The 18,182-nt window shown below is 44.5% G+C and overlaps 1 protein-coding gene across 1 annotated transcript; it reads right to left on the bottom strand.

The window, feature by feature from the left end:
• Positions 1 to 568: 568 nt before the first annotated feature.
• EDNRB (endothelin receptor type B) lies at positions 569 to 17,736 on the bottom strand. The gene is made up of 7 exons (XM_065409590.1): positions 17,266 to 17,736; positions 6,428 to 6,540; positions 6,026 to 6,230; positions 5,508 to 5,657; positions 3,472 to 3,605; positions 2,176 to 2,284; positions 569 to 700 (listed from the first exon to the last, which is right to left on the bottom strand). The coding sequence occupies exons 1-7, from the start codon at positions 17,734 to 17,736 to the stop codon at positions 569 to 571; spliced, it is 1,314 nt and encodes a 437-aa protein (XP_065265662.1).
• Between the last annotated feature and the right edge of the window lie 446 nt (positions 17,737 to 18,182).

Raw genomic sequence — 18,182 nt, 5'->3', positions numbered from 1 at the left:
GTGTGATTTTTAACTTGACTGTATCCTGTTAGTATTGTTCTCAGCTAGTAGTAGTGTAACATTCCAGATAAAAGTACTTTTTTGTTTGTTTGTTTGTTTAAACTGTGCTATGAAGTATTTTGGATTTGATTTTTTTAAAAACAATTTAGACACTCAATCTGCTTTACAAATATAATACATTAAGTTATATACAATATTGGCTTTGATCCAACAAAAGATATGGTTTGCTATTTAGTAAGAATTGTGACTCTAGTTCCTAAGGCGCTTATAATGAATACAAATGACTGATATACTGGAAGTGAGGATGGTCTGGAATTGCTGTCTCCAAAGAATTTAAGTGCTTTAACAATTAGTTGTTTCTGCTGTTGTTCTTCATGTTTTGCAAGTGGCTAATGATACCATGCATAATTATGAATGTTATGTAACTGTGGGCAATCAATTTTTTATTTACTTTTTGTGCAAACAGAAAACTAGATTTTTCAAAAATTCTACTGTCTTAATCTATAACAGCAATTGTCAGTCAGACTCAAATAAAGGCACTGAAATTAATTTCAGAGGATCCATTTTTTTATGATGAACTGTATTTATTACTGGAGCGGAAATTATCATATCCATGATCATCAGCTTTGAACTTTAAGCAGGATTGTTTTTCCTCCAGGGACAGCATGTCTTTGGATTGGCACCAGCAACACAAACATGACTGTTTTAAATAAAAAGAATCATCATTTTACATCTTTCTATTATGCACATTTTTGCACAATGCATTGAAATATTGCTATTACCCAGGCTTGACTGAGAATTTAGGGGCCATTATAACTCTGTTTTACAATGGGAAGAACAAATGCAGCCCCCTATAAGCCTGGATTGAATGTGGCCTGCAATTTTTAATGTATCTGGAAATGGAATGAAAGATGTTGTATTTTCATTCTTCCTGTAATCCTTCTTTTAGTTTTATACCTGTGGGTGTTGTAAGACCTGAGTGCATCTCTCACACTTGATTGTGATTTTTACAAAAAATTGTGTGATTTCCCCCCCTTTCTCTTTCAATCTGAAGGTAGGAAAGTGAATTTTTTCCATTCAATCCCTCTGCCAATGCAGGATTGGTGTGTGGGAGTTGGGTACAACTTGTAAACCGTGAAGAATTCCCTGCCTCGTGGAATTTTTCTCTCCCACTGCCCAGCAGTTTCCAAACTTAGGGCCTGATCCTACAAGTCTGTTCTGATGCTGCACGCTCTTAATTTCAATGGGTGGTCCAATAGTGGGGAAAGCTTTCAGAACTGGGCCATCATTATAGATAGGACCACAAGAAAGTTGGAGTGTAACACTAAAATCTCATTAAGACGTAATGACAGTTAATATCTGACATTATATTCTCTAGAATCAGAGGAGGGAAATGAGACAAGAGCGGGTTGTAATTTGTTTGACCAAATGAAATTTAATCAAACCAAAATGTTATGAACAAGGTTTTTTGGTCTGAGAGGGGCAAGGGGAAGAAAAGAGGGAAAGAACTAGAGATCCATGTAAGAATAGCCAGGTGACGAGGGCACTCACATGGGATGTGGGAAACCCAGTAGCTTGGTAATTAGGGCGCTCACTTGCAGAACAGGGATTGAACCTAGGTCGCCCACATTCCAGGTGAGATGCCCTAACCACGTGGCTATTCTGAGGTGGGTTGCTCTCTTTCACACACAGTTTTTGAAGGTCTCTGTTTTGTTCCACCTTGACATTTTTCGAAACCTTGAAACTTTTCATGAAACAGAATTGTTTTCTGGCCAGCCCTAATAATTTGTCTTTGGACTCATGAAGTTTTAAGGTTCATTCTGTATGAGAGGAATAAAGACCAAAAAGTACACTCCTGAACTGCCCTAAGAAAATGATTTATCAACCCCCATCAAACTATTGAGTGAGTTCTTGATCCAGCTCAAAAAAGGCAAATAGACAATAATTTATAGTGCACAAAGGGTGAAATGCAGCATATGAACAAGGTGCATCTTGCAGGATCAGGCCCTATGCAGAATGCCTGTACTAGGCCTATGCATTTTTTAAAGTTCCATTTGAATCTGAAGGGGTAAGTCCTTGCTTAAGTGGCACATGTCCCTCTGCCTGGAATGAATTTCACCCAGAGAGAACGTGTTTTTCTAATGTGGTGAAAAGCAGTCTTAGATGGCCTCTTACCTTAAAGCAGTTTTTGAATCTTTTGCTCACCAAATACAGGGCTATTGGGTTAATGCAGGAATTCAGCGAAGCCATGTTAATACCAATGTAGTCCAATACAAGAAAAAAGCTGTGTGAAAATTAAAATAAATGTGATTCATACACTACTTCCTGATAATGCTTATCGAAGGGTCACAGTTGTAAACATCAGGCTCAACCCTGACATGATTTACTACCAAGTATGGCAACAGTAATGCTGGCAAACTATGTGAATGGGTTATTCAGAGGAAAACATTGTGCCTCATAGCACATTTTTGGATAGTAGTACTCATTCTTTGTTATGGTGATTACAAAGGGCCTGATCACCCCAACCAGTCGGAGGGAGATGTAGAGGAGAACATCTTCATGAGGTTTTCTTCATGGAGATTTATTCCCAGTTGTTCTAATGGGAAGAGAAGAGGAGGCAGGGTTTTCGCCTTCCAGAATCCGTAATAAGGCCCACAAATCCTACAGTATAGATTCCACGGGTTAGAGCCATCTGTGTAGAGGCCCCGTGTCCTTGGCATACCTCACCACGACCTTAATACACAACTGCAATGAAGCTGTCCTGTGGGAACTTCTGCAAAAAGTGGACTCCTCTTTGAGGACTCATTGCACTTCTTTCTGTCTTGGACTGCACTAGTTCACTTTCCAGTAGCTCAGGGCAGCAGTGAGGGGATGACATGCATCTCCCTGACCCCAAACCCAGCCTATCCTGTCTCTCTGCATGGATCTCTGGACTGGCAGAATGCCCTTTGCAGGTTTCTGGGGAAGCAGGTGGGGGAATGCTGCCACTGAGGCAGACAGACTCCTTCACGTATAGATCCTGAGAATGACATGGTCAGTCTTGAACTTTGAGGTAAGTAAAGGATTGTATTTATCATCAGATCACTGGAGCATTTCTTCTCCTCCCTTCCCCAGAGTCTGTCCATCTAACGGCGCTGGCCTGTCTGCTTAGTAACAGTGCACTGCACAGTCATGGACAGTGTCTCCTCTAATTTTTCCCACTCCTGTGCAGAATGAATTTTGTTATGTGCACCAATATGGTTATATGTTATATACACCAATATGTTACACATCACCTCCATATTGGTGCACATAACAAAATGCATGTGGCGGGGGTGGGGCCGACGGGTTTGGAGTGTGGGAGGGTGAGGTCTCCGGCTGGGGGTGCGGACTCTGGGGTGGGGCCACGGTTGAGGGGCTCAGGGCTGAGGCAGAGGGTTGGGGGTATTTTCCTTACAAGCCTGTTATCTTATTCAGCCATAACAGTCTTACCTCAAAAGTTCACATCTATTGGGGTCTCTTTGATCATATATAGTGAGCTTCAAAATCCTACTTAGGTGAAGGGGGAGCCAACACAGGGCAAAGACAAGCACCAGACAGAACACAGTTTTGGCCACCTCGCGTCTCTGGAAACAAAATTGAAAGGAACTGGATTAAAGTTTCTCTCTTGATCTTTTATTATTCGCTTCTAAAACCAAAATATATGATACCATAGAAGTGCAAAAATAAATATTAATGTGGTACCTAGGTGAAATTCAGTGTCCCCTCTAATTTTTTATATTGATGTGCAGAATGAATTTTGTTATGTGCACCAATACGGAGGTGATGTGTGACACATCACAAAATTCATGTGGCGGGGGTGGGGCCGAGGGGTTCGGAGTGTGGGAGGCAGCTCAGGGCTGGGGCAGGGGGTTGGGGTGAGGGCTCTGGCTGGGGGTGCAGGTTCTGGGGTGGGGCTGGGGATGAGGGGTTTGAGAGGGGGCTCAGGGCTGGGGTAGAGGGTTGGGTTGTGGGGGGATGAGGGCTCTGGCTGCGGGTTTGGGCTCTGGGGTAGGGCTGGGGAAGAGAGGTTCGGGGTGCAGGAGGGGGCTAAGGGCTAGGGCAGAGGGTTAGAGTGCAGGGGGGTGCGGGCTCTGGGATGGGGCCAGGGATGAGGGGTTTGGGGTGCAGGTTGCCCTGGGGCTGCGGTGGGGAGAGAAGACTCTCCCCAACCCACTCTCGCAGCAGCAGCTCGGGGCTGGGGGAGAGGCGCCTCTCCCCGACCGCAGCAGCTTCAGGGGGGCTGGGCTGTGCCGAGGGAGGGGCTCCTCTCCCTGGCAGCTCTGGCGGGCCTGGGCCAGGCGAGGGACTCCTGTCCCCCGGCAAGTCCATGGCAGGTCCGTGCTGGAGCCGGCGGGGTGTGGCGCCTCTCCCCGCCGCGGCAGGTCCGCACTGGGGCCGGCGGGGAGGGGCACCTCTCCCTGCCGCTGCAGGTCCGCACTCGGGAAGAGACACCCCTCCCCACTACGGCAGGTCTGTACTGGGGGAGAGACACCCCTCCCCACCGTGGCCCTGAGCCCCTGCGTGGGGCTTAATAGGCAGCTGCGTGGCCGTGCAGCTTACAGGGAACTTAGGTGAAGTTTAGAACATCTTAATTTTTAAAAAATTGTAATTGATTTTGAGATCTTTAACTATTGTAGCTACTATTCACAAATTTTAATCATACCTATAACCTATCTGATCATGGCTCAACTGTGAAAATTCAAGGGGTCAATACATAAAATCACTTAAGTTACAGATGGAAAAGAGATTAGTTATTCAGTCCATCCTCCTTCAAAGTACAGATTGTTTTCACCTCTATATTATCTAGTGCTTTTTTCTCTGGTCTGGTTTTAAAGAGCTCAAGAGACATAAATTACAAAGATATTAATATAGGTGAACCTTTCTTATTTACACTAATGACACTGCAAATTCATGTACAAGCTAACAAACAAGAAAGTAAGGATTGCAAATATATTTTATTTTAAAAATGTAGTTTAGGTTTAGTTACTTATGATAATTCTTCATGGTATGCTAGTAAATATTCTGTAATGTGTTTTGCAATGAAGTTTTTTGATAATATGATACCTGACTACAGCACTGCAACGTTGCCAACACTCACAGTTTTATCGTGAGTCTCACAATACTTGGTGTCTTTCTTAAATCCCAATTTCTGGAGTCAAGTGAATGCCTTGCAATCTCAGCTTTCATATAAAAACGTTTCTAGCCCTCACAGTGGCAGGAAAAAAAGCTTTAAAATGTGAACCCTACAAGTCATAACTGCAGAAGACGAAAACAACTCATAACTGAGTAAAGTCTCAGGATTTTTAAGTCAATCTCATAATTTTTGGGGCCTTACGATTTTTGAACAGTTGGGGTTGGCAGTACTACTCATAAATGTCTCCTCAGAAGCAAGGTAGAGACTGCAATTTCAGTGGTGCTTGGATTAATGTAGGTTCTACTGTAATCTCATATCAAACTCAGCAGTGTTTTCATGTGCATATTTTTACCTGTTTTAAGTGGTCATTTAAAGCAATCTGCATTCCACTTTTCTTTCTTAACATCTCGCAGGTCATCAGAGTATAAAAAAGTGCTGTGATGGCCAATGGCAAACAGAAATAAAAGCTAAACAGCCACCAATCTTTAGCTGTCTTGTAAAACTAGGGGGGAAACAATGAGACATGTTAGGGGTTCAGTTTGGGGTGTAGTAAAGAGAACATTTATACATGAACAATGTGCAGCATTTTGCAAGCCTGAATTAGCTATCTGTCAATTCTTCTAACAGCACTAATGAGATATAAGTATTATTGTCCCTTTTTACAGACGAGGAAACAGAGAGATTAAGGAATATGCCCAAAGCCACACAATAAGTCAGTGACAGAGTTTCTGTTCACCCTTCTACTAAAGAATTAATTTAATAGCTAATGGAAGTAAAACTTAGTAAGTTTTGTACTTTTAGACTGTTGAGCAAACTAGATACAGGTATTGTTTAAGAGAAAGGACTTGTTTAAAAAAGAAAATATCTTACCTGCATAAAGGATGTTTTTTGTGTGGGATGAAGCATACAGATTCTAAGATGCTTTCCTTTATATTCCATAACAATCATATCAAAACCTATAGCTTCAGGAACAGCTAAGACGACTGACATAACCCAGATCAATACAATTTCAACGGCAGTCCACTTTGGCACTCCAATTCCTTTGATTCGGCTCCAGGAAGCAACTGCTCGATACCTAAATATCAACAGTGGACACTTATTAGATTAAGGGCTAAATTTTGCCCTCTGTTAAACTGATATAAACACATGTCAATGCTGTCATATCCGTTGAACAGAGAGCAGAAGTGAAGTTGGCCTTATGGGTGTATTTCATATGATCAAAATGACTTGAAAAGAAAATATAGAGTTTGGTAACAATGAAACAGGTCTCACCTATCAATACTGAGGGCACACAAACTTAACACAGTGATGCCCACCGATGCCTTTTGAATGAAGGGCACCAGTTTACACATTTCAACTCCGAAGGGCCAGTCCTCTGCAAGGAGCTGTGAAAAGAAAACACCAGGTATGATTAGCAATTTCAATTTTTATAATTACATGAATGTAACATGAACATTTCTCTGGAATGATTTTCTCTTAGAGGATTTAAGGTTCAATGAGTCCCTTCAGGAAAGGGAACTTGTATATTTGGGAATCACTGCCTTAGAATATATCAACAAGATTTGTATGATCATTATGCAACAGTTCTACCAGGCAATCCAAAGGGTACATCCCCTTGGCAGTCTTGATAGGAGCTATGCTTAGCTGGTCTCAACTGAGCATCTCCTTCTTCTGTTTGAATTAGCATGAACCAGCATTGGAGAACTGGGATCATAGGTGCCGACTCTGTGGGTGCTCCAAGGCTGGAGCACCCATGGGGAAAAAAATGGTGGGTGCTGAGCACCCACTGGCAGCCAGCTCCCCCCGCCACCCTTCCGGACCAGCATCTTCAGCTCGCCGGTGGCCCTGCCAATCAGAATCTCCCCCACCCTCCCAGCACCTCCCATCCACCGTGGAACAGCTGTTCCACGACATGCGGGGGCGGGGGGGGGCGGGACAGGGAGGAGTGAAGGGCGGGGCGCGCTCGTGGGAGGGCTCCCTCCTTCCCCGGCAAATTAGAATGTTGGCGCTGCTGACTGGGATGTGCATTGAGGGCTCAGCCCTGACCTACTGGAGCCTCAAGGATCCAACTCATTATCCTTCTATTTTAGTGTCTCTGCTTCCATTTTTAATAGTAATCATCCTGCTGGTGGAGAAGGACTTTGGGATGTTGCTCCTTATTTGGCTTGAGTGCTCATTGCTTTCCCTCTTGCAAATGCTCAGGACCAATCCCTATTTGGTAGAAATGCAGGAAGTAATCTGAGATGAATCATAACTCAGAAAGTTCTATCACCAGATACAAGTGGTCTTTTGTTGAACATTTCTCCAGTGAGATTGTATATACCACATCTCACACACCATCTCCAAGAGTACATTTAGAATAAGATAACACAGAGATGGTTTTTGATTTTTGTTTTGGTACCTTTCCTGGGTCTCACACTTTGATATATTTTAAATTTCCTGCCAGGTCATACGTGAGAGGATTATTTATGTTGCGTACATCAGTCGTAATAAATCTTATGGGCACATTTAGGGTCACTGGGAAGAACAGGCCTACTACATGAATAAATAGCTTGTGGATTTAGAGAGCGTTTTCAACATAGCTGAAACTGATGAGCTATTTGCTGCAACTTTAGTTTAACATGACCTGATGTATCTACTATACCAGTGATTTTCACCTTTCTTTCATTTGCGGACCTCTAAAAAATTTCAAATGGAGGTGTGGGCTCCTTTGGAAATCTTAGACATAGTCTATGGACCCCCAGGAATCCATGGACCGCAGGTTGAAAAACCACTGTTCTATGATAATGACAAATTTTTGCGGATCCTTTTTTGTGGACCCCCGCGGGTCTGTGGACCACAGGTTGAAAACCACTATACTATGCTTTGAGCTGGACTGATGGCCCAGATTTATGTCATAGCATGAGCCAAATCTTTCAAAACCTCACTGAAGCAAGTCCATCCATAATAGAGGAAATACCAGAAAGGATAGTGACAAAGGGTGTACAGGAAAAGATACTCTTTGAGATTGGGTAAGTACAGTAGTCATGTTATTGAATCCCTTCTGAACAAGTCTAATATTCATAACTATCTACAAATGTCTTGTGGGCCTCTTGTAGATTGTGATCTACAAGATACAGAAGCAAAGGAACACGAAGCAGTCACTGCCAACAAGGAATTACATCCCTCTGTTATTTTTCTCTCTCTCAACTGAGTTGCAGAGTTAGGGATGTTTCCTTCAGAACCAGAGAATAAATGAAGCATTCTAGTTTGTAAATTTTATGGTAATAGGGGGATCAAATTATTCTTAGCTCAAATCCAGGGTAAACATTATTCAGGAAAATAATGTTTGTACATAACAATATTTATTATTAGTAAAGTAGAGCCCTAGATGTACTTACTCTACTAAAAGTTTTACACTGTAATAAATAAAATGTTAATAAGATTCAAAATGGAATATTTACAAAAGAGAAGACTGTTTTCCTAAAGGAGATTTTCTTCTACAAACAGTTTGGATATAGGAAGTATATTCCTGGGAATGGGGAAGGAAGAGAAATACAGGTATCTAATTATTTTCATGAGCCAAACTGAAGTGCAAACAAAAATAATTCATTATATGCCAAGTGGTCTCTGCCAGCACTTTATATTCACCCAGCTTATGTGGGTGATATTTTGAATGCCACATATTTTTTAAAGAATAATACAAAAAAAAAAAAAGAAAAAAAAAGAGAGGATACTTTACAGAATGATGTAAATCATACCTAAGAAACCTAGTTCTCTTAAACATGACTTATCTATATCTAAACCATTAATAGCAAATACATATTCAGAAAGGGTTAGATTGTGTATTTAGGTACAGCCCTGAGCATGGGGGTAATGTGTAATTTGCACAACTCCAGGAGGAGTCCCAACAGGAATTGTGACTGAGACCTGCTTGTGAGTTATAACTCCTCCCCTGCATCCTCTTTGTTCTGTGTGGGGAGGAGGATGTTAGAAATTTGCTGCTGGAATAAACCAGCAGCAAATTACGATATCCCCCCATGTTGGCTCAGCTGTGCTGGCCCGCAATTAGGGGGTTGGTGCCGAGGCTCCGTCTATTCCTGTCTTCTTTCTCTGGCAGGATGCTAAGCAGATATGTAGTGCCTGCTTGCTCCTATGTACCTAGACCCAAGCTCTGAATAGCCCACGCAGGAGTGTATATAGCAGGAATTCTTATTCTCTTATACAAGTGGGTAGCCAAAGCTACAAACTAACAGTAATTTACCACTTGGTTTTCAAAACTTCAAAAGCCCAGAGCTATGTGCAAAAATGTGCATGCACCTCTGTGCCGAATTCATGAACAAAATTGCACCTCACAATCCATGTACATACATAAATCTGAAAAGGCTAATATATTTCCATCTGATCAGAGCCGGCTTTAGGACTTGCGGGGCCCGATTCCGCGGTCCGGGTCTTCGGCGTCGGGGGGGGGGGGGGGCGCTCTGCGTCTTCCGTGGCACTGAAGGACCCCCTGCCACCGAAATGCTGCCGAAGACCCCAGAGCAGCGCCCCCCGCCGCCGAAATGCTGCTGGAGACCCCAGAGCAGACCCACACACACCCGCCTGCCGCCGAAATGCTGCCGGAGTGGATCGCCACCGGGTGAGCCTAAGGCGCGGGGCCCTCTTACCTGCGGGACCCGATTCCGGGGAATCAGGGGAATCGGCCTAAAGCCGGCCCTGCATCTGATGTACTGAATTCCAAGCTAGACAATGAAGGCAAAGGATTTTTCAGTCTTTCATAGGAACAAGTGTTTCAAATTATAGATTTTGCCAATAAACTATTCTAATGACGGAGATGAATTAAACAATATTTAATTGAAGCATTTGTTAAATATTTTAACGTTATTAAGATTTATTTAGCTGTTGGGAGCTGGGACTTGCTTTTTAGACATATATCGGTTTCTTTTTCTCTAACCAAGATGAGAATATCTTATTTAGTCTATCTGATGAGAAATGTAAATCTAGTTATGTTCAGCAAATAATTTCTTTTGTTTTAATTTAATTTTCTCTCCGTTTTTAATTCTTGTTTGTGTTAAGATTATTACTCTAAGGGTAATTACATGCAGACACCCCCAAAGAGAAAAGAACCCGATAAACTCTAAGGAGAGGTGTTGAAAGGTAAACAGTTGTGGACCCTACACTCCCCTTGCAGGATTGGACAAGAAGCATGGACAGATGTGTCGGCTCTCAGTGAGTTGTATTGCCAGTAGGCACAAACACTAGAGGAGAAGCCAAAAGACTAAGCAGGAGATGAGAATTGGTGTTGGTGTTGGTCACAGGCATATATGTAATGAGTGAATAAGTGTACAGATAAGCTGACAAAAATTTTACACTGAATTTACAAAATCTAAATGGGGCCTATTTTTTACAAATAAAAATGACAGATTAAGATCCTTGGAAAACGGCATATATACTGCATGGAGAAATTTCCCCTATCTAATAGGTTAGAGACATAGGACCCAATTTTGCATTCACAATTGGGCCTTTGCTACAGGAGGAAATTGACCAGAATAATTACTGTGGAATAAATTATTCTGGAATAGCTATTCAAGAACAGTGCCTCATGTGGATACACTATTCCAGAATAAAGTCATTCTTAGGGCTAATCTACACTACTGCTGTACATCAATGCAGCTGCGCTGATGTAGCTGTGCTGATGTAGCGCGTCTGGTGAAGACTAGGGTTACCATATTGCAGTCCTGGAAAAAGAGGACACTCCAAGGGGCCCCGGCTCCGCCCCAACTCTGCCCCTTCCCCGCCCCTGCCCCAACTCCGCCCCTTCCCCGCCCCAACTCCACCCCTTTCCCAAAGTCCCCGCCCCAACTCCGCCCCTCCCCTGAACGCTCCGCCCCTGCTCCTCCCCCTCCCCTGCTTCCCGCGAATCAAACGTTCGCGGGAAGCCTGAAACAGGCAGGCAGGCAGGCAGCAGGTAAGCTGGGGCGGCGGGGGGCGCGAGGAGGCGCGGCCCAGTCCGGCCCCCCCCGGCCGAGCAGCTCCCTCCAGCGGCCGGCCAAGAGGCTCTGGCCCTGGCAGCTCCGGCCCGGCTCGGGCCCTGGCGGGGGCGCCGGGCTCAGCTCGGGCCCCAGTTCCGGCCGAGTGGCTCCGGCCTGGCCCTGGCTGCCGGCCAAGCACCCCCAGCCCTGGCCCCAGTGGCTCCGGCCCCGCTCGGGCCCTGGTTCTGGCCGAGCGGCGCCGGCCAGCGGCGGCATCCAAGCTCGCAGCCGCCTCCTCCCGGGCTCCGGCTGCTGCTGCGCTGGGGAGAGTGGCGGGAGCCGGGAAAGTTGGAGCCCGGGGGGGAGGCGGTCCCCTTACCATGCCTCCCTATTTTCCCGGACATGTCTCGCTTTTTGGAAATTCCTCCTGGACGGGGATTTGAGGACCAAAAAGCCGGACATGTCCGGAAAAATCCAGACGTATGGTAACCCCAGTGAAGACATGTTATGCCGATAGGAGAGCACTCTCCCATCAGCATAATTACTCCACCTCAGCGAGAAGCAGAAGCTATGTCAGTAGGAGACAGTAACTTATGTCACACAGGGGTGGCTTTTTCACACTCCTAAGCGACATAACTTACATCGACTTAAGTGGTAATGGAAACAAGCCCGTACTCTGGGACAGTGTCCATATGGGGGATATTCCAGAATAGCTATTTCAAAATAATTTATTCCACCATAGCTGTTCTGGTCAATTTCCCCGCCTAGACCAGGCCACAGGTAAAACCTCCAATGAGCTCATAAAGAAGCCCATGAGCTGAACAGCTACACTTCAAGCCATTAATTTGCTCTTATGAAAATATCTATATTATAGAGAAAGCAGCATAAAAATCTAATCTTTGGTGGCATAAGTTTTCCATTCTTGGTCTCTGTCTAGAGCTGAGGTTTGCAAAATCTCAACAGAATTGGCGCAGACATTGAAAAGAGTGAAAATACTGTACATTTCCCATTATAGAAAAAAATTACAACTTTTTCTACAGCTGAAATGACTGGGGGCTAATAGCTGAAATTTGGAATGGTAATGGTCCTCACTAAGGGGAAGTATCTTGCCTTGGGGAAGTTGAGAAATACCAAATTGATTACTGCCCAGGCAACCTTAATTTAGGCTCTTTGTGTACATGCATTACGATTTTTAAGAACATGATCACATACTAGATTTTCCATATGACCCTTGTGTCTTTCCGTGCAAAGACTGGATGAACACAGGGCCAAATTAAAGTTGCACGGCAACCATAAACATGGTGTTTTGTAGCTTTTGAGTGCTAAAATACATCACAGAAAAGAGGATTATCATATACCAGGCCAGACTGAGCTTTGACTCACTGGCTTCTGTGGTAACCCTTGTGGCCCCTTAGCTTCGCTGCCCAGGAAGAGCCCCAAGATGTACTTGTGACTCAAGAGTGGCAATTGCTTTTCTACTCTTCCCCTACACTCGTTCTTGGGGGGAAGTAATCTGTGACAGTTCCTTGCCAGGTACAGATTTCCCCCTACCCCATGTTGGCTCAATTTTGCCAGCCAGTGCATGATTGGGGAGAGCAGAGTCAAGGCTCCATCCCACCCCACCCACTTGTGATCTGGGAAAGTGGCAGTCGTGAAGAGTGAAGGTCCAGGAAGCTGCACAAGAGGCCCCTGTGTGGCCATGGAAGACTAAATCAATAAAATCAAATGGAACGTAATAATATTATTATGTAAGGATAAGAGAATGAATATTACAAACTACTACACATGTGTATTGAAAGTTGTAGAAGAAATTGTATGAGATTATATTATGGTATTTGTGAAATGGTATCTATGTAATTAAACATCATAATGAATATGCACAAGAGGTAGACTTAACGTTGTGCATCCAACTGTAAGTCTGGAATCTGTAGACTTTTGGGTGTTCCTCTTTTCAACCTTAATGTTCTCTTGGCATCTTTTTAAAAAAATTATCGATGAGTGCTTATCTGATAGCTGCCATCATAGCCAATGCTGGGGCCTGGCCCAGGAACCTTCAAGGCTAAAAGCATGAGTCTCCATAGCTTGAACTAATGAGCTACAAACTTAGGCTGACAGCTATCAGACTCATCCTCTGTGGATTGAGCAAAGAGGGGGATACATCACACTTATTGATCAGTGGGTTATACTTGCACCCAACTGCTCCCATTGGCCCACACTTTAAGTGGCCTTTTGCAGCCGTGTAATTCCCCCAAAATTCTGTGTTTCGGTCATGCTCGTGGACCAGGCAGAAGGGCATCTCCAGAGGGCTCCACCTGGCACTTTGGAAAATGGAAAAGAGCTATGGTTGGCACATCACAGTTCCAAAAAGCCAAACTGCTGCATAGGGCAGTGGTAGCCTCCCTGTACTCTGCAGTTGTAGGTCTACAACCACAGCCTTACTGTTCCCTGGGTCCTTCAAATCCCCCATCTGCATTTTTTGTGCATATTTTCTTGTTTGCTTGAGCTGTGCAATGTTTTCCATTTTTCATAATGCCCCTATTTTAAAATACCCCTTACATGTTACTTTGTCTCATAGCTTAGATGATATTTGATTATCTTTAGATAGCTTCAGGATAAGTGATTTGAATTTTCAAGATTGAGGTGTCTGTGAACTTTTTGACTTTTTAGGAACTTACTAGACAAGAATATCTCAACCTAACCTCACCAAGCACATCATTAGAAGTAAGCTCCCCAGAAACCAGGACACACCAATTCAAAGCAGCACCAGACCCTACCATAACAACCGATGCAAAACTTGCTGACATATCTCCACTGCTATGATGATCAACATTCCCCACAACACACCTTTTAAGATCCATTGGTCCTACGCCTGCCTATCGCAATATATGGTGTACCTCATCCAGTGCACTAATACCTCAATAACATCTATGTGGGTGAAACCAAACAATTACTCACTCTTGAATGAATTCACACAGAGACATGCTAAAACACAAAATATCACCTCTGGGCAAACACTTTTCACAAAATGATCACTCCATTTCTGACCTCTCAATCCTCATCCTCAAAGGAAACCTGTGCAACACCTTCAAAAGATGAGCCTGGGAGATTAAATTTATAACTTTACTAGACACTAAAAATCATGCTCTTAATAAAGACACTGGATTTATGGCATATTACAACAATCTGTAATCCACTAACCACTCTTTTTTGTCCTATGACTGCCAAGGTGTTAGCAGGTCACTTTACCTTGAATGGTTCTTACAGTGTGTTAACTACAGTACTTATTTCAGAGTAGCAGCTATGTTAGTCTGTATCCGCAAAAAGAACAGGAGTACTTGTGGCACCTTAGAGACTAACAAATTTATTTGAGCATAAGCTTTCTTGGGCTACAACCCACTTCATCAGATGCATAGAATGGAACATATAGTAAGAAATATATATACATACAGAGAACATGAAAAGGTGGAAGTAGCCATACCAACTGTAAGAGGCTAATTAATTAAGATGAGGTATTATCAGCAGGAGAAAAAAAACTTTTGTAGTGATAATCAAGATGGCCCATTTTAGACAGTTGACAAGAAGGTGTTAGGATACTTAACATGGGGAAATAGATTCAATATGTGTAATGACCCAAGCACTCCCCATCTCTATTCAAACCCAAGTTAATGGTATCTAGTTTGCATATTAATTCAAGCTTGTTGGAGTCTGTTTTTGAAGCTTTTCTGTTGCAAAATTGCCACCTTTAAGTCTGTTACTGAGTGACCAGAGAGGTTGAAGTGTTCTCCTACTGGTTTTTGAATGTTCTGATTCCTGATGTCAGATTTGTGTCCATTTATTCTTTTGCGTAGAGACTGTCCAGTTTGAACTCCGGTTCTTTTAACTAGTTATGTTAATCTATTCTGATTTGTATTTAGTGAGTACCTTTCCCAGACCTGAAGAAGAGCTCTGTGTCGCTCCAAAGCTCGGCTCTTTCACCAACAGAAGTTGGTCCAATGAAAGATATAGAATTGAATCATAGAATCACCCACCTTGTCTCTCTAATATCCTGGGACCAACATAGCTACAGCAACACTGCAAAGAGTATCTTGAATTCATCATGCTGAACAGCTCACACAAAATCTGTGCTTTGTGCAAACTCTGAACTATCTATTGTGGATCTGTCTAGTTCTGCTAGGTACTTTTTTCATACGTTAGGATGGTATTTCACTTTCACATTGGCTACTGTAAGCATTATTAAGAAAGTTACTAGCAATGGTAGGGTTTTGAACACAGTAATTTCCTTCACATTATTTTCCAAATAGGTACCCTCTTTGATTGTCAATCTAAAGGTCTGGGTCAGTGATATTATAATTGCTCCAAATCATGAGTTACAACTGATGAGTTTGCTTCCTTTACAAAAATGAAATACTTTGCTAGCTTCTACTTTTCTCATTCCACTAGGAGATTTTGATTACAGGTCATTTCACTATAATCTGCCTCAAATGTTACAAGGCTTTCTGGGCTCATCTCTGCAACGGAATTAACTGGATTGTGAAGTTGGTAAACGGACACTGTCAACTCAGATTTGGCACATAATTTACATTATGTACAATAAACTTTTACCAAATCTCAGGCCAATAGAAATGTATGTTTCCATTAGCATTCATTGTAAAATTCCATTGGAATCAGTTGTTTTTAAACAAATAAACATTACACTGTGGTGTTTGCAAATGCTGTGGCCACAAGAATCTTAAAGGGAAACTGACTTCAGTGCCCAAGATGAGAGAGGACTGTAAAAAGCATTCAAGCACACAAAATAGTGAAGAATAAATTGGATTTTTTGGCTTCTGAGGACAGCGTTATATCGGGGTAGAGGTGTATAGGTAAATGTGTTTATAATATCATTTTAAATATACAGCGTCACGTCAGTTTGGGAGCTTGGTTACGATGGGTGAGCAGCTCTTGGCAATAGTAGGACCTTTTTGAAATGGCAAGTCATACAGAGGATTAACTTAAAAACCCATCTTTTCAACATAGCATTCCCAAATTAAAATAAGATCCAAGTCCAAAACTTCTAACCTGCTGGTGGGGAAAGGAGTGGAGAAAAGATCTGCTTATTTACTTTGAGTAATCTCTGTTAAGTGTTCAGATATTTAGACTACAGCAACTATCTTTTGTATATTCACTGTCCAGCACAATGTGCCCTGATCTTGACTGGAGACTCTGGATGGACTAGTAATATGAATTAATAATCATACACAACAGTGACCGGGGTAGAATAGAAATATTTGTTTACACTCTCTACTATTTTTATTGCAGTTTTATGCAAAAGTCATAAGGATGACAGCAGCACTTGAAATGCAGGTAGCATAGTCCCACTCAGAACTACAAGCCTTTCACTCGCTGCTCTGGGACAGAGGTGGGAAAGAGAAAGCTGTAGAGGAGATCTCAGGCCAGGCCACTGGGCTTTGGCACAGGGTGAGTTCTTTACAGTGCTAAGGGTGCACCATTCCCCCTCCTAGAATGCAGCTGCAATTTGAGAACGAGGGCCCAGATCCACAGGCAGGTATTTAGGGGAAACATCCACTGATCTGTACCCAAGCCAGTTTTTCTTTGCTTCCTCTCTCCTGAAGGAAGCCTAGAGTCAGCAAAGCACTTACCAGATTGTTTAATTTTAAGCAGGTGAGTAAACCCACCCCTAATCAACAAGGTAGGCCAATTAGATTATTCATCTGCTTAAAATTAAGCACCTGAATCTCCCCCTATTTCATCCCCCGTTGAAATTCACCCTGGTGCATAGGACTAACAGGAACACTTAAGGAATGGGTGCTCTTTTTGCTACCCCTCTACATGGGGGTGACCAAAACCAGCTGCCCCTTTCTTGACTGATTAATATTAGATCTAGGGTGATATTTGTCCCTTTGAGACAGCAGGTGTTAATGCCCTTGCACCTTTATTTAAATAAATAAATTAATCAAATAAAGGCTTTAGGACACAGTGTGGTCCAGAGGGGGTAACGCTGTTGCTGCCTACATGGCACTTCGTGGAACAACTTCTGCCAGCCTCAGCTGTCCGGGTGGGGGAGATGTACCTACCCACCCACCTCTGGCCATTCAGCCGGCGAGCCAGTCTACCTGCCAGCGTGGGCGGGTGGCGCTCGGCCGGCGCAGGCTCCCTTACCTTGTACACGTTGACGGGGATGGCGATGGTAATGTGGAGCAGGTCCCCCAGGGCCAGGCTGGCGATCAGGATGTTGGGGCCGTTCCTCATGCACTTGTTCTTGTAGATGATGCGCAGCAGCGTGGAGTTGCCGATGATGCCCAGCACGAACACCAGGCAGGACACCAGCGTGTTGATGTACTTGAACGTTTCCTTCACCTCCGTCTGCCCGGTGCACATGGGCGGAGACAGCGAGCGGGCTCGGCCGGGGTCGCCGGCTCGGCCGCTCCCGGGCACAGCCGAGCTGGACGCGTTGGAGCCGGAGCCCTTGAGCCCGGGCGTGCGGGCAGTGTGGGTCACCGCGGCCCCGGGGGAAAGCGGGCTGTCCTGCGAGACGCCCCGCGGGCGCGGGGACCCCCTCTCCTCCCAGGCGGCGCAGCAGCTGAGCAGCAGCGCGAGAGCGAGGAGGCTCCAGAGGCTGGGTCCGTGCATGCCGCTGCCGGGAGCGGGGCAGAGCCGAGCGGCGCCGGGTCCCACTGCAACGGAGAGACAAGAGACCGGGATCAGCCCGGCCGCGGGTCTCCAGGTGCAGCGCCAGCCCAGCCGCCACCCACCAGATCAGGCTAGCGGCGCCCCCTTGTCTACACTGCAAGCGAGACACCCGCGGCGGGCCCGGGCTGACTCCTGCTCGGGGGAAGGGGCTGGGCCATTGCAGTGTAGCCGTTCCGTAGGACCCGCGCCGGATCACAACGGGGGGAGCCCTTCTCCCCGCACTGAGCAAGAGCCGGGAGTGGAACGTTTAACGCGGCTCAGAAAGGGGTCTCCCCCTGCCAAACCGGGCGGAAGCTTTAAACGGAGAGGCGCCAGCCCCCCCTCCTTACAAAACGCACCGAGCCCCGCAGAAACCCCACTTCCTTTCCTGTCCCGTCCAATGTCCC

The sequence above is a fragment of the Emys orbicularis genome, chromosome 1 (genome assembly GCF_028017835.1).
Source record: "Emys orbicularis isolate rEmyOrb1 chromosome 1, rEmyOrb1.hap1, whole genome shotgun sequence".
Classification (NCBI taxonomy): domain Eukaryota; kingdom Metazoa; phylum Chordata; order Testudines; family Emydidae; genus Emys; species Emys orbicularis.
Note: the sequence above shows the minus strand (reverse complement) of the source record. Positions and strands in the feature narration are given on the sequence as shown.

Coding starts and splice junctions, on each gene's coding strand:
- EDNRB (XM_065409590.1), bottom strand. CDS start 17,736: ATGCACGGACCCAGCCTCTGGAGCCTCCTCGCTCTCGCGCTGCTGCTC. Junction 6,231..6,427: donor TGTGCCCTCAGTATTGATAG/GTGAGACCTGTT, acceptor GTTGATATTTAG/GTATCGAGCAGTTGCTTCCT. Junction 2,285..3,471: donor AATAGATGTGAACTTTTGAG/GTAAGACTGTTA, acceptor ATTTTCACACAG/CTTTTTTCTTGTATTGGACT.